Source organism: Leuciscus leuciscus, assembly GCF_965113295.1.
Source record: "Leuciscus leuciscus genome assembly, chromosome: 8".
In the NCBI taxonomy this organism is placed as follows: Eukaryota; Metazoa; Chordata; class Actinopteri; order Cypriniformes; family Leuciscidae; genus Leuciscus; species Leuciscus leuciscus.
The window spans coordinates 10,164,105-10,180,242 of NC_138732.1; the positions used below are offsets into that span (position 1 = coordinate 10,164,105).

The 16,138-nt window shown below is 35.5% G+C and overlaps 1 protein-coding gene across 1 annotated transcript; it reads left to right on the plus strand.

The window, feature by feature from the left end:
- cdhr2 (cadherin related family member 2) lies at positions 1-16,135 on the plus strand. Its single transcript, XM_082177678.1, has 31 exons — positions 1-73; positions 641-706; positions 951-1,016; positions 1,128-1,267; positions 1,422-1,475; positions 1,556-1,645; positions 3,210-3,299; positions 3,385-3,507; positions 3,720-3,863; positions 4,308-4,383; positions 4,592-4,710; positions 4,892-5,110; positions 5,230-5,385; positions 6,784-6,942; positions 7,025-7,086; positions 7,272-7,515; positions 7,675-7,914; positions 8,120-8,192; positions 8,311-8,895; positions 9,372-9,443; positions 9,572-9,621; positions 9,792-9,949; positions 10,211-10,304; positions 10,447-10,535; positions 10,644-10,712; positions 11,335-11,482; positions 11,640-11,761; positions 12,230-12,343; positions 12,450-12,533; positions 14,918-14,981; positions 15,268-16,135. Exons 2-31 carry the CDS (start codon positions 655-657, stop codon positions 15,427-15,429), a joined length of 3,918 nt encoding a protein of 1,305 aa, XP_082033804.1. The 5' UTR covers positions 1-73; positions 641-654; the 3' UTR covers positions 15,430-16,135.
- Positions 16,136-16,138: the final 3 nt, after the last annotated feature.

Consider the following 16,138-nt stretch of genomic DNA (forward strand, 5'->3'; position numbering starts at 1 on the left):
TATATTATATATTGTACCCTCATTTGAAGAACGCCACTTGTCGGAATAGCACTAAAAGAGCAGATTGGGCACGGTAAGTCTTCATCAACCATATCATTTTTCTCTTATTATATCTGTTTATATTCAGTTACTGCCATTTAGAACAATAGCCTATATCCGGAATAAACTTTATTCGCATAGATTACTTTTTCATGAATGATGGGTTTGTACTGAGATTTAATTCAATTTTGATTGTAGACTGATGATGTCTTGACAAATCTAATCTCATAGTCAAGGAGAAATATTTCAGATTTAAAAAAGAAATAATTTGTGATTTTATTTAGTTATTTGTATTCTAAATGAAAAATCGGTGCAAGTATGTTATTTATGATACTCAGCCATTCCAGGGCTTGAAATGTAAGGAGTCCCGAAAATTTAAAAAAACTAGACTGATTTTGTTACTAGGCTATTAATTACTTAGTTATTACAGTTTTGTAACTATTAATAAGTATTAAGTCTTGTGCTTTCTTTTTGTTTCATAACATTTGAAAAATAAACCACTATAGCAAAATAATCAAAGTTCTATCTTCTATAATTTTGGAGGTGGAAATTATTTTTGCATTCAGTGGTGATTTTGTGTTTCGTTTCTTTGATATTACAGCCTTATAGACAGACATGGGGAGGATGGGGACACCTTTACTTCTCCTTTTCAGTTTTTTAGCTTCTGGTGAGTATCTGAGAATTAGTCAGTGTCCATTTCATCTATCAATAAGATGTGACTTGTTATACTGCACTAGCTCAAAGTCCAAATCTAACAATGATAGTCTTGAGCGGAGAGAAGCCAATGTGATTAAGTTTCACTGTCATTTACAGAGAAGAACTCGAAAACTTGGTTCTTTAAAATAAGATTTGTTTTCTTACAATTGCTTTCTTATGACTCACATGCTGGTTCATATTTGTGTTTTCTGCAGCGTATTGTAATTCTGTCCCTGTGATTGACATGGCTGTGGTAGAGCTGAGAGAAGATCTTAAAATAGGTCTGTACATCAGCCCTAGTTTCAGTCTCAACTTTTAAACTCAATCCCATTTTGCATTACTTTTTCTATGCCTGGATGTAACATTTTCCCAATGATCTTTTAACCTGACAGACGAAGTGGCATTTCAAATTATTGCATATGATCAGGATAATGACACTCTAACATATGGTATCACTGGAACCGACGCTAGTTATTTTGACGTCAACAAAGGCACTGGTGAAGTCAAGATCAAGAGTCTGCTGGACAGAGAGGTAGCTAGTTAGTTAAGAATGTAAAGGTCTGCCTTCTATTTCTGAATTGAGATGAAGGACAACAATTGGGAATAATTTCCACAACAATTTTATTATAATTACTCTTCATGAAAGACAATCAGTTACGTTTATGAATGTCTGTGTTTTCTTTCAGACAAAAGTCCTCTTACAAATAGATGTTGTGGTGAATGATGGCGTTTATGCGGATGTAAGTTGGGAATATGAAAGTATTACATTGGTCAGAAAATTCACTTTCCTGTATCCTAATACGTACCTCTGCCCTTTTAGGTGACAAAAATCGTTTATATTCCTGTGATAGATGCTAATGATAACGCACCTGTATTCAGAGGTCTGCCCTACAACGTAGAGGTCCTAGAGGTGAGTTTATCATGAGCCCGTTATATAACATTCAATATAACAACTTTTGTCATTTAGCCTACTCACCCTCATGTCTTCCACAACAGGGTCGTTGCTTGGGTTGGAAAAGTTTATACAATGAAATGATATATTATTGTATTGTATATTTAATTTATCCAAAAATATATAGGCCCTACGCTAAATTTACAAGTTCAAGTTGTAAACTCTGCACAGTTATTATTAGCATAGGCGGTTTGTTGAAATCTTACGATTGACAACAGCCCCATCTACTGGCCAGAACAGGTACTGTTTAAAATGTGTTTTAAAAACGCGGCGCTCATGATGCTAGGCAAAAAGCGAGTATAATAAAAGCAGCCAATATTATTTGAGTACTATATTTCACCAGTATTCTGTAGTCATTGCTCATTGCATAGCTTAAATACAATTTTTTCAGCGTTCAGAGTGTTATGAGTAGGCTACCTATATGTCAGTTTACGTTGCGCACAGTTTCTTGTGGATTAGTGCGTTCTTGTGAATAAATGTGCTATATTTTATGTTATATCACACAAGTAAACGTACATTAGGACTTACTGAGCGGAAAAAGATAGCAAATCGCTCTATTAGCTGCAGATTACTGCTACAGTCTGGAAGCCACAGAATACAACATTTAATTATCCTATTCAAATCTTAATGTTTTAGGCCTATAACATTATTAGGCATACACAGCAGTCATAAATCATTACAGTTCAATTCTAATTTATTTGTTGAAACCTGGAATCCTTCGAGATTACACATCTTTTTTTCTTCTTCTTTTTTTTTTCATTAAACAATATTTATAATTATACATTTTCTCGTTATTCATTAAAATGCATTATATCAGCATCATAGTGCATAACAGCCATTGCCATTCAAGTCTTATTATAACTGGTAAAACCTGAAAGCCAAAGAAACAAAATATCAGTATTGTTTTTTTTCTAGACAGTATACAATATTATATCACCCAATATTACACACCGCCTAAATACTGCCACTGGGTTTGAACAAATCATTATTTTGTGAACTAGATCTGGTTGATCCGTGATTCATTCACAAATCCTCCTATTCTCGACTTGCATTTAGAAGTAAACAACACACTTTATCCAAATATTATGAGTGTAAAACGACGAATTTAAGTCTGAATGACAGAAGACTGATATCGTATAGACCACTTTTATATATTTTGATGGTGCAATTGAGTCCACTTTGAAGCTTGAAAGTTTCAGTCAACATAATTTAACTGAATGAGTGACAAGTAGATTATTCTGCATCTTCTGTGGAAGAAAGTCAAACGAGTTTAGGACAATATGAGTGTGAGTAAATGCTGACGGAATCTAATCGTTTAAGAGGAGTTGAGGTTTACGAGCTGTGATGGTGTTGATCTTGTGTGAATGTGTGAATGTGAACTGGGCTAATTCTGTCTGTAATCTACTCCAATTTAACTTTACTCTTTGTCTCTGAGCAAAGAGCAATCTTCAAGAATTGACTATGTGTGTCAGTTTATTTTTTTTCACATTTATACATGATGTTTTCCCATTCCCTCCTTCAGAATGTAGCTATGGGCAGTGAACTGTTCAGAGTCAACGCCACAGATGATGATTTTGGCACAGCTTCTATAGTGTCCTACAAAATTGATGATGTATGTTCCCTTCCATGGCATAAATTGCATTTTCACTCTCACATCTCACATTAATTGTATTCATAACACAGTATGTTTGTCTTAGGTGGTACCGAATGAAGGGAAAGACCTGTTTTCAATTTCTGCGACCTCTGGAACTGTTGTCCTGGTGGGAGCTTTAAACTACACTGGGAAAAGCCCTTTCTATCAGATACGAATCAATGCATCTGTGAGTATTTATATGTGAAGTAATCATATTTAGATAAGTGATGGACTGTTTTTAGAAAATGATTGAGGGAAGATATCTGTGTATGGAATGCACAATCAAGTAGTAAAAAAAAAGTTATCAAATAATTCTTACTAGCAAAACAAGCAAAAAGCAATCTGAAAATCTACATACATTGACTGTGTCATGTGCTAAGTGTTCATTGGTTTTGTCAGGATGGTGGTGGAATATTGCATGGTAAAGACGTGGTTCAATCTACAGCAGCATTTGCATTCATTACGGTTAAAGATGTGGCGGATATCAACCCACAGTTTCTGAATTTACCTAACTTTGCTACTATTGCCGAGAATTCGGATGTGGTGAGTGGTGTATGTTTTGTTTTAAAATTAATTTTGTCATGCTGTATTTTACTACTTGTACATCACAATGCAAAAAATCAATGCTAAATGCAAATAATAAAATAAAATATAAAATTAAATTAAATTTAAAAAAGAAAAAAGCACTTGCAAAATAAAGACAGACCCACAAGTGTTTCATTGATTTGTACAGGCTGTACTGTTTTTTGCTTTGGTTTTTACTAAATTTGTTTTAAGTTTTCAACCTTAATCGACTATGCAGTTCATATTAATACATTTCAATATTTATTTCAGTGTTACTTTGTAAGCTAAACAGTTTTGGTACTGTGTTTGGGGTACCGCTTGATGTTGTCTAATGTAAAATCTGGATCACAAAGCAAAAACATCTGAGATCCACTGAATGACCTCTCACCTTTGACCCTCTCACCATATGCTGCTCCATCTCAGGGTGTATCAGTCTTTACTGCGAGAGCCATAGATCCAGACATTGGGATCAACGACAAAATCCTCTACAGCATTGAAAGTGAGTCAGCTGGAAATTTTATTTTAAAGATGCGCTTGAACTTTGAAATATGAACTTTATATTTTGTCTCTAAAATGGTAAAAAATACCCCATTCACTGTTACCCATCATTAAGATATATTAAGTAGTTTTGGACACCCTTAATAAAACAGCTTTTTCTTGGCCAATTAAATGACATTTTGTCTCTATTATTTTGTCCTTTTACACAGGTACTAATGCACCAGACCTGTTCCAAATCAAGGAGGATACTGGTGAAATATCTGTCAAAACTAAATTTGACCGTGAGGAGTTACTGGATATAGGTGCTACTGTAGTACTGCGCATAAAGGTGAGTTTACTGAGATTTGATGGTATCCTGTTATCATAATATCAGAGTGATTACTATTTGACGGCAAACCAATAGCACTAAATACTTTTAACTTTAAAATTTAAGTACCAATCATATTCTTTGATTTCTATGAACTGCACTTTTTTATTTTTTGCTCATTTGTTTTCTTCCTGTACTTCAGGCAAGTGAGACACAATTTAATGTGGATGGAGTTATTGCGAGCACAGTATCAGATTTAGAGATTTCTATTGGCGACATCAATGACAATGGCCCTGAATTTTATGAGTGTGAGAGAGAAACCTGCACGCAGAAAAACAGCTTCACAGGCAAGGTTGATGAGCATTCGTCTGCAGGACTGGCAGTAAATGATCTGAATATAAGAGTCAAAGATCCAGACCAGGTTTGTAGTTACAACACTTGGATGATTTCTTCTGAGAAGATTCCTTTTTTTATTTTTTTATTGAAATGATGACTGTTATTTTGTTTTATTTGTTGATGTTTAACTTATTTATGATCCAGGGGCAAAACAGCAGGTTTATTCTCGAACTTGCTGGACCCGATAAGGATGCGTTCCATGTCAGTCCCAGTTCTGTGTTGGGAGACAGTCTTGTACAAGTGACAATAAGAGATTCTCTTGCTGTTGATTATGAGAAGAAGACAGTAATGTATGTTGAGGTATGTATTTGAAGGTGTGTCTCTGGAGATTAACCAAATAAGATAACCAGTCTGTTACTTTGGAAGATGCCAGAATTATCTTTGTGAAAAGGACTTTGCCTACTTAAAGGGTTAGTTCACCCAAAAATGAAAATTCTGTCAGTAATTAGTTACTCACCCTCATGTTGTTCCAACCCCGTAAGACCTTCGTTCATCTTCGGAACACAAATTAAGATATTTTTGATTAAATCTGAGAGCTGGCTCACTCCTCCATAGGCTTCTAAGACACTATAACTTGCTGGCCCAGAAAATGCATTAAAGACATCGTTAATATAGTCCAAGTGACTCCAGTGGCTCAATCTTAAGTTTATAAAGCGACGAGAATACTTTTTGTGCGCAAAAAAACAACAAAAATAACGACTTTATTCCACTATTCATTTCCTTCTCTCTGGGCCTTGAGTTTTTTCACGTAGTGTAACTGCGTGGCGCTTCTGTGTTGTGCATCACACGCATGACACACATGACCAGCGTCGCCCAATAGTGAGCCTATGTGTGACGTATAACACAGACGCGCTAGTGGAATAAAGTCGTTATTTTTGTGTTTTTTTGCGCACAAAAAGTATTCTCGTCGCTTTATAAACTTAAGTTTGAGCCACTGTAGTCACTTGGACTATATTAACGATGTCTTTAATGCATTTTCTGGGCCAGCAAGTTATAATGTCTTAGAAGCTTATGGAGGAGTGAAACAGCTCTCAGATTTAATCAAAAATATCTTAATTTGTGTTTCGAAGATGAACGAAGGTCTTACGGGGTTGGAACAACATGAGGGTGAGTAATTACTGACAGAATTTTCATTTTTGGGTGAACTAACCCTTTAAGCTCAATTACTTTTAGAGTGATTACAGATATTGAAGAGCATACCAGGAACAAATATTGGGGACTTCTTGGAAACCAGGAAATGTTTGATTATTTTAAACTGCATGGCAATTATGTCTGTAACTAGCCATAAAACAACAACCATTAACTTTATGCAAGTAGTATAATGTTTATACTCAATTATTTTGTATCACAGCATTGGATGTTTCAGTCTTTGTGTTCACTACTTTGAATTTCACTTCTATGGTTCACAACATTTTATCTGAACTATTTTCATTGGTCAAGTCAAAAAAACAAAAAAAAAAGAAAAAAAAAAAAGCTGTCCATATTTTGTCAAAAATGTTAGTTACTCTAATCTAACTTCAACCAATGCTGCGAGTTTAGGATGAGACTATCTATTTTCCTAAACATAGTCAAAGAGGGGTAGTGTTCAGAAAACCTCTTTGTAGTAGAAAGAATATGTACTTTATACCAATCAAAAAACAACTGTTGAATCAAAATTATGATAAAATGCACTTTTTATGCTTTATTATATCTTCTTAGATTATTGCTAAAGATGCCAGTGCAGACTTCACCTCTACGGCCTCTGTCACCATTAACATCAATGATATAAATGACAACTTTCCTACATTTAAGGAGGAGGTTTATAATGCAGAGGTTTTTGAAAACTGTGAAGATGGAACTTTTGTGGCTACCATTACTGTAAGTGCACTTGCCTTTTACCTTTATCTTGTCGTGGTGAGTAAAATTGTATCTTGCACTCACTAATGTTTTGCTTTGACAGGCAACAGATGCCGATGCCTTGGATGATGGCAAAATCACTTACAGATTGATGCCAGAAAGCATGTATGTTGAATATTCAGTCTGATATAATTTGGTTAAGCCAAAATTATTTACTTAGTCAGTGCAAGTTTCTAGCTAAATATGTGACTGTTCAGGGTTAAATGTATTTAAATCATACTCGAGCATAAAAAAGATGAAGATGACTTCAAAAAATGTTTTACATTTTTTCCTTCTCAAACTGACTTTAGGCGGTCATTATTTGATGTCTATGGAAATAATGGAACTATCTATGTAAAAAATGGATCACGTCTTGACTGGGAAGGCACCAATTCCTACTCACCCACCCTGCAGGCCTTAGATTCAAACAACCAGACTGGTAGCATTGTTGTGATGATCGACATTATGGATATGAATGATCAGACACCAGAGATGAACAGAGAAGTTTATGAGGCCTATGTAAAAGAGAACAACAATTTTGAGCTTCAAATTAAGGTGACTTTATGGATGTAACTGTGATTCAAAAAGCAGCGTAGACATCTCAAATGATGAAAACAAATTGTGTGAATGTTCTGTATGACACTTTTATCCATGTAACTACCATGTAATAGAAGTCTCCTTATTTTCTAAGACCTATTTTTGAATTTTTTATAGGCTATAGACGGAGATAAGCCAAATACGCCAAACAGCAAAATCCAGTATCACATTGTGGACAGCTTTTTCAGTAGTAACTTCACCATAGACCCGAACACTGGTTTGCTTAAAAACAATGGTCAGTTGGACCGTGAAGCCATGGACCCTCTTCTAAAGGGTGTGATTGATTTGACGGTGCTCGCTTCAGACATGGGCACACCATCCCTGTCCTCATCAGCCAATGTGACCATCAACATTGAGGTGAGAATCCGGCATGTGTACAGTTAGAGATGTAACTACGGTACTTCATGCAAGTGCCCCCGCAAAGCAAATTTAGTTAAGCTGAATTTGACCATTTATTGATGTGACTTCGCAATTATACGTATACATTTTAAATGTGTATACCTTTGCATATATTTATAATTCAATAATATAATTAATTAACTTTAATTTTTCTTTTTCCCAGGATGAAAACGACAATCCTCCACAGTTCCTGGATCCTACTCCCAAACCCTTTCATGTAAAGGAAAGTGAAAGAGGCAAGTAGATTGTTGTGCTTTTTCGGAACAGATTTCATTACGATTTTAAGTAATTCTTTTTATGAAATTATTTGCTAAATATCTTGTGAAAACCGACACTTCTTATTGTCCCTTTTAGGCATATTGGTTGGCTCTCTGCTGGCTAGCGACGCCGACCAAACGGACTTAAATAACCGCATCATTTTCAGCATCACTGATGGCAGTTTGGGGAGTTTCATATTATTTTCTGAGTCCCTCAGTGAAGGTTACAGAGGCAACATCACGGTGGATCCTGCAATTGAGCTGGACTACGAAAGTGACCGCAAGACTTATAATCTGAAGGTGGAGGCCTCAGACTTGGGTCAAAACAAGGCTACAATTGATGTGCAAGTGATAGTGGATGATGTTAACGACACTCCGCCTGTATTCCCATCCGGCATGATCCTGAATGTAAATGAGAACAGCAGCTTGCCAGAGCCTCTGATAACAATCGAAGGCAAAGATGTGGACACCAAACACCATCTAGAATATGAGCTTATTTCTACTGAATGCCAGTGCAATGGCACCAAAGGGCCGTGTCCAGAGGAGTGGTTCAAAGTTGAGCGTAACGGCGATGTGAAAGCGATTAGTAGTTATGATATTGACTATGAGAAATGTGATAAAGTGTTCTTGACTGCCATGGTGGTGGATCTTCTAACTGAGAAGGGGGAGAACAGTACTGAAGGTGTGTTTTGTTGCTTCTTACTGTCTTAAACTGTCTTTTTTTTTTTTCGTAGTATGTTTTGTTGTTAAAGGAATAGCTCATCTCCAAAATGTTTTAGTTTGTATAATTTTCTTAATTCCATGGAGCACAACAGGTGTTTTCCATAGAAAAAAATGGGATGATAATTTCCATTTTCCAATGTTTGCTCCATTTTGCTTTTAAATTCAATTTCTAACTTGCCATATCATGATTGGTCATGTGACACTCCTTTGTCATCGGTGATTTCAAACTTTGAACCCTAAAAATGAAGAAAAATACAGGACTCAAACAACCGAGGATGAATTATAATTTTTTTAGGTGCACTATTCCTTCAAGTTTAACATATCACATTTTCATTTTTTTATATATATATTTTCCCATCTCCTCTCTTATACTGACCAGTACCTTTACTATTGAGTGCATTAAATATTAATAAAATACTGTTCACCTGTTTATAGGGGACGTGACTATTAATATTGTGGATATCAACGACAACGCCCCAGAGTTTATTGCCTCGCAGGATTTCTTTGGTAAAATTTTTTTTATTTTTTTTTTATTTCACCGTGACCATGTTTTGATGTGAATTAAAGCATAAATGTATACTAAGTAAATGTATATTATGCTTTCAAAAAGTTTGAACATATTTCTGCTTCTCCAGTTGTAGTCATTGAAAAAGTAGACACGGGCACGTCTGTCGCCAGAGTTTATGTAAGTGTGATAGTTTACTCATTGACAATTTGAGGTCTCTTTATATCTGTCACTCTTTGTACTGTAATATACATCTATCCACTGTTATGTAATTGTTTAAGTCAGAATGCAATGTCTCTACGTCTCCATAAAGTATGTTCCCTGTGTTTATTTCCTCTTACACTATTAAGGCCAAAGACAGAGACACGGATGAAAAGAACAGGAAAATCAACTTTAAAGTTACCAAAGTGATCTTTATCGGCAGTGACAGGAATTCCACAGACAATTTTCTTGCTGCTGACTCTCCCGCTCAGGAAGATGCTGAAGGAATCTTCAGTACACATATAAGGTGAGAAATTAACATTTGGAACCTGTTTGTAATTCCTTTATGTAAGTCCTTATTGATGCGATGCAACAAGTTTTCAACATCAAATTATTTGTCCACGTTGAAGGAAGTCAAAACAGAATCAGAAAATCAGTCAAAATGTCGATGTCCCTGGTTAGGGAATAACTGATTTATTGCTTTACGCGTCACTGAGAACAAGTGATTGTAAACGCACAAAGAAACTAACTCAAGATAAACAAGCAAATGCCTCTTTATAATGTCCAGGTCCCAGCAGGCAATGACAAATAATAAAAAAGGGAAATACATGGTGGAGGTGGAGGCATCTGACGGCGTTTTCACATCCGTCTCTGTGGTTGAGGTAGAGAATTTTCACCCTTACAATTCATTCATTCATTCATTCATTCATTCATTCATTCATTCATTCATTCATTCATTCATTCATTCATTCATTCAGTCAGTCTTGTTTGTTTTGGTCAATTTCTAATTGCATTGTTTTGCAGCTTCTCACAGTTGACAGCTCCTACAGAGTCAGTCTCAGATTTAATGCGCCTGTGTCTGACGTCAATGAGAATTTGGCTAAAATCAGAAAGTAAGGAAATATGAATCATGATTATAGTCTGTTTATTTATTTAATACTTTTTTTTTTAAACAAAGATTCAGTCCAAAAAAGTAAATGTGTATGATATATCTCTTACAGTATTCTGACAAGTGCTACAAAAGCAACGGTGGAATTCTTTAGTGTATATCCTGAGGATGGTACTCAACGGTAAGATTCCACCACCCACACCCCCATTTATACATATATACAGACAGTAAACTAAATTGAATCTCATATGTACGGCAGAAATATCTGAATTTTTCATTTCCTTCCGATGTTGGAATTTGTAAGATCCAGCAGGTGGCGTGTACATCATAGAATAATGAATCCAAGTCGGTTTGTATTAATTGATAGATTATAGACTGAAAAATTGTCATCCTTCACTCACTCTCATGTCTTTCCAAACCTGTATGACTTTCTTTCTTCTGTGGAACAAAAAAGGAAACTTTTTTAAAGAATGTTCACTCAGTGTTGTTATTGTTGACTTAAACTATTAAAGTAGTTTTTGTTAACTGAAATAAAATAAAATATAAATATTAGATGAAAAAAAAAACATACTAAAAACTTAATTACTATAAAGCTGAAATAAAAATAAAGCTAAATAGGAATATAAAAAAAAAAAAAACGAAATTAACATGACATAAGGAAATATCAGAATTACTGTGAAAGCTTCAAAAAGATTTATATGTGAATTAAAAATATGAATAAACACTATAATAGTATATAAATTATACAAAAAATAACTGTGGTTTCCATACAGTGAAAGCAGAATTTGTTATGTCCTTTGCAGAGCTGATGTGACGACTGTTGTGGAGGCATATTTTGTGTTCAGAAATGGCACGGCTCTTGACTATGATGCAGTGACCTCAATCCTGAATTCAGAGGAGGTCTATAGGGAATTTGGATACCAACTAACTGAGCTTGGATTTACTGGCATTGTAAGTAATTAAAAATAATAGGTTAATAATTTCCCTTTTCAAAACACATGATGAATTGTGATATTCCAAAAGTTCAGCATGAAGGCCAACATTGTTGTTCAAAACATTAAGCATTCTTTTTTTTTATATATATAATCTTTTTTGATTCCCTTAACAGTCGACAACCATTACTGAGTCTGGAGGAGTTAAGTCTGAGGTATTCATCATGATTGGTTTGATGGCTGCACTGGCGATCGTTCTTGTTGTAACAACCACCTCACTCGTGTGTATCAGAAGAAAGTAAGAACTGCTGAATTACCAGCCATTATAGTTTAATGATGTTAAAGAAACACTCACTGTTGTGTTTGCATGATGCTTTTGGCTCAACTTATCAGTCTCTTGATGTATACCATTTGTTTATATTTCACCTTTTGAGAAACTTTAAAGCCAGATTGTAAAATGTATGATGCTAAAATTAGCAGTCATGCCTCTGAAATTGGACAGGAAGACATTGAAGCTCATGTAGGGTGAATGTAATATTCATAGAACTTGAATGATCCCGTATGTCAGACCTGTTTCCAACATTATGCATGGAGCCAACATTATACAATACCCTCTGACCTCAGTCTGGGTCACAAACAGTACAAATCTGCTAACTAGTTTCAACAGATTCTAAAATAGCTCTTCTGATGTGCAGTGCACCCACACACACACGCACGAACACGCTCCATCTACAACTTTACGCTATTGGTCTCTTTTACCCTTCAGCTACAAGAGGAAACTGAAGGCAGCCAAAGCCATGAACTCAGCAGCCACTGTGGTCATACAGAATCAGAAGACCGGGCCTGTTGTTCCTGGAACCAACAAATACACCAAAGAAGGGTGAGACAAAAATAACAAGCTACCTAAAATGCTGGCCCAGTGTAATATCATTTTGAACTGGCATTCAGCAGCAGGCTGGTGTATGAGATTGTCTGATATTCCACAGAGCAAACCCAGTGCTGAATATGAATATTGACACGGCCACAGACCTTGGCTTTGATGAAGATGGCTCCAGCGCAGACAGAGAGAGGTACCGTGAAAGTACACTATACACATCAAGCTGGGGATTCACAGGGGGGAAAAATGACATTTTGCATAGGAAAAAAAAGTATCTTATGCTCACCAAGGCTGCATTTATTTGTTAAAAAATACAGTAAAAGTAATATTGTGAAATATTTTTACTTCATATAAAATGTCTTCCAAATAGAAAATAACTTCTCTATTTGAATATATTTTTAAATGTAGTTTATACCTGTGATGCAAAAGCTGAAATTTCAGTGTCACATGATCCTTCAGAAATTATTTTAATATGCTGATTTGGTGCACAATACTTTTTTTATAATTTTTTTAATTATCAGCATTGAAAAAGGTTGTGTTGCTTAATTTTTATTTTATTTTATTTTCTGGATTTTTTGATGAATAAAAGAACAGCATTTATTTTGAAATAGAAATCTTTCGTAACATTATAACTGTATTCACTGTCACTTTTGACCAAATTAATACAGCCTTGTTCGGATGCGTACCACATTACTTCTATTATGTAGATATGTTGTCTACACAATATATACTGTATTATTTACTTGTTCTAAGTAAAGCATACACTTTAAAAGCATGGCTTAATTCGGTGTTATATTGTTTGAGAAAGAATTTTTCAAACAGAATATTGCAAAGTAAACTTCAACTAAGTAGAAAATTACTTTATCTGGTCAAGTAAAAGTTACTTATTTTCTTTGATAATTTTACTTAAGTATTCCATATGTGTGCAAAAACTTTTAGTCAATTTAGTAAATTTTACTTCTTGTTTTTTTAGTGTATTAGTTACAAAATATATATTATATTTGTCTGGTCTCTCAGGCAGTTTGTGATTGAAAATATTTATATTGGACAGTAAGAGGTAAAATATGATCTTATGCATATGCACGTCTGCTCTGAAATGATCTGGGCTGCATTTCCAGATAACGATGGATCTTAGCACTTACGAGCATTTTCTACGAGCGACTTTACGAACGTTCGTGTTCATTTCACATGCGTTTCATAACAACACACTCAGCACTATCGCACGGCGCTGTGTTTTAAGTGCTACTTAAGAGTCGCTGTCCGTATGTCAAGTGCTGAAATGTCACCTTGTAGAATGGCTCGTAATTGTAGCACACGCTTGTATTTTGAAATGTTTAGCCTAATTGTTTTCATATGATGTGCATTTTCTACGAGGCCAATTATCCATAAAAGCACAAACCTAGCTGGTGGAGACACCAGCAAAATGGCTGAACCCAAAAAAAAAACCCAAAGAAAATACATTTTTCAAAAAGAGGAGATTAATGTTATTTTAGTGGAGGTGGAGCTATACAAACATATTATTTTCAGCAGGTTTAAGGGAAGTCATACAAATAAACCAAAAAAAAAGGCTGCGAGGATATTGCTACAAAACTGACTGCAACTAGGGGCATTAAAAGATCAGGGAAGGAGGTCAGGAAGAAGTGGAATAACTTTGCCAGCCTTGCTAAAAGGAAAAGGGCACTGCAGAGGACAACATTTAATAAAACAAGTGGTGGGACCAATGATTCCCCCCTTCTTACAGCAGAGGAAGAAAAGGCCTTGTCACTACTTGGCGCAAGTGCTTCAGATGGCATTTGTGGTGGTATTGACATCCATGGAGTAGTAGGGGTAACTCAACCTGAGTCTGAGTCAGGTCCTTCATGGTCAGAGGATCTATCAGTTTCATCTGCCATCTCCCAGCACCTACCATCTCCTAGTCCTCCAAACAACCCTCCCAGGCCTCAGCCTCCATCTTCAGTTGTCCAGACTGCAGCCACAACACCTCAGCAGTTTGAGAATGTTTGTTGTTGTAGTCAGGACATATGAGAGTCTCCTTACTTAACAGGGAGGAAGATGAAGAGGTGGTGGAGGAGGAGGAGAAGGACAAAGATGGCATGGGACCACATGATGGCCAGCCAAGAAATAGGCTACATGGCTGGTTTTGCATATTTGCTGGTTTATTTATTTATTTATTTTTAAGATGAAAGACATTGACCTACACCGGAAGTGTTTGCATGCATATTTATCTTGTCATGGAAGCCCACATTATACTGCATCTACAAAATCATTTTACAATTGTTTTGACTACAAATAATACTGTGGTCCTCCATGACAGATGAACATCTGCTTGTATTGATATATGGGCAATAGTAGATTATTAGTTTTACTAGCAATAGTTTTAGTTAGATGATGTGGTGATATTGGTGACCCCATATTTCTCAGAGTCACACTGAATCACACAATGAAGCATGTTTTTGATTTACTGGTCCAAAATGTCTCTACTGGTAACTTGTTCCCCTTGTCACTTATGACTTCACACAGAAGATTTGCTTTGTGAGATTCTGATTATGTGTGTATGTTGTGTCTGTTCTGTTTTAGCCTTAACTCCCTGGACTACAACATTGATATGACCATGACAGAGAAAGACACTATGCCAATGATGGTAAATGTATTATTAAAATTAATATAATATACAGTGGGGTGCAAAAGTCTGAGGCCACTGGTGAAAAACAACATAATTTTATTTTATTTTATTTTTTACCCTAAAAGTTTACAAAACCCTGAATCAGATTTTCAGTGTGATTGCATTCAGACTTTTGGATTCCACAGTATTTCAAGCATATTTACTTATATGTATAAATGCTGGGGACACAAGTGCATTTGAAGTCTTTATAAGCTGTTTGGTTATGTATGTTTTTTGAGTGCTTATGTTTTCTGTTGTGCGATAGGTAATTGAGGAAGAAGAAGAGGAGGAGGATGACGACGACAGGAGTGGTTCTCTAAACATTGAGCCTTTGGGCGCTGCATTGGCCCAGCGAGAGAAGAAGAGAGATGCGGACAGCCCTGGTCTCACTTTTGCAAACCCTTCCATAAACACCACTGATCTCTAAAAATCAACCTCTGACCTCCACCTGTCTGCCATTTTATATGTGGTTCTGCCAAAAAGGAGAAAATACTCAATTTCACACTATATATTCTATGTTTGGCCAAACTCTAACTCTAAACAAGACCTTTAAAGTTAACCCATGACTTTGAATGCTGAATCAGCAATGCACTTTGAAATGTTGAGTTGGTCGGGGGGGGGGGGGGAATTAAATGTTTGGAAAAGAACCATTCTCAATGCACTAAAACCAAGTGGTAATTCAAACAGACTTTGAAGCCTAATTTTACCTTTCATTATTTTTGTCATTATTTTTGTCATCACTTTCTATTATTTTTTTCATATTGAAGTCTCATCTCCAATATGTAATACCTAATCCTTCATACTGTTTAAAGTTTTGTTTTACAGAAGAATGGAACTCTTTCAAATTTGTAAAATTCTTTTTGTGTTATTTTCTGTCTTTGAACAAACACATAAACTTATAAAACTGCTTGTGTTCTCTGCCAAATATTACCTGGCACTAGCCTGCTTAGTTTAGGTCTGATCAAAACAAGCAACAACAAAAAAATCATATCTTGCTGAGCCAGATTGGTGTCCAGGGTGTATATATCGTAAACTGTCTATATTTGGTGTATTGTTATATGTTCAAAAATTATTATTATTATTTTGCTATTTTACTCAAATAAAATGTATCATGTTATCAAAATGAGAGACAAAAT

Coding starts and splice junctions, on each gene's coding strand:
- cdhr2 (XM_082177678.1), top strand. CDS start 655: ATGGGGAGGATGGGGACACCTTTACTTCTCCTTTTCAGTTTTTTAGCT. Junction 3,300..3,384: donor TGTCCTACAAAATTGATGAT/GTATGTTCCCTT, acceptor TGTTTGTCTTAG/GTGGTACCGAATGAAGGGAA. Junction 12,534..14,917: donor TCCAGCGCAGACAGAGAGAG/GTACCGTGAAAG, acceptor GTTCTGTTTTAG/CCTTAACTCCCTGGACTACA.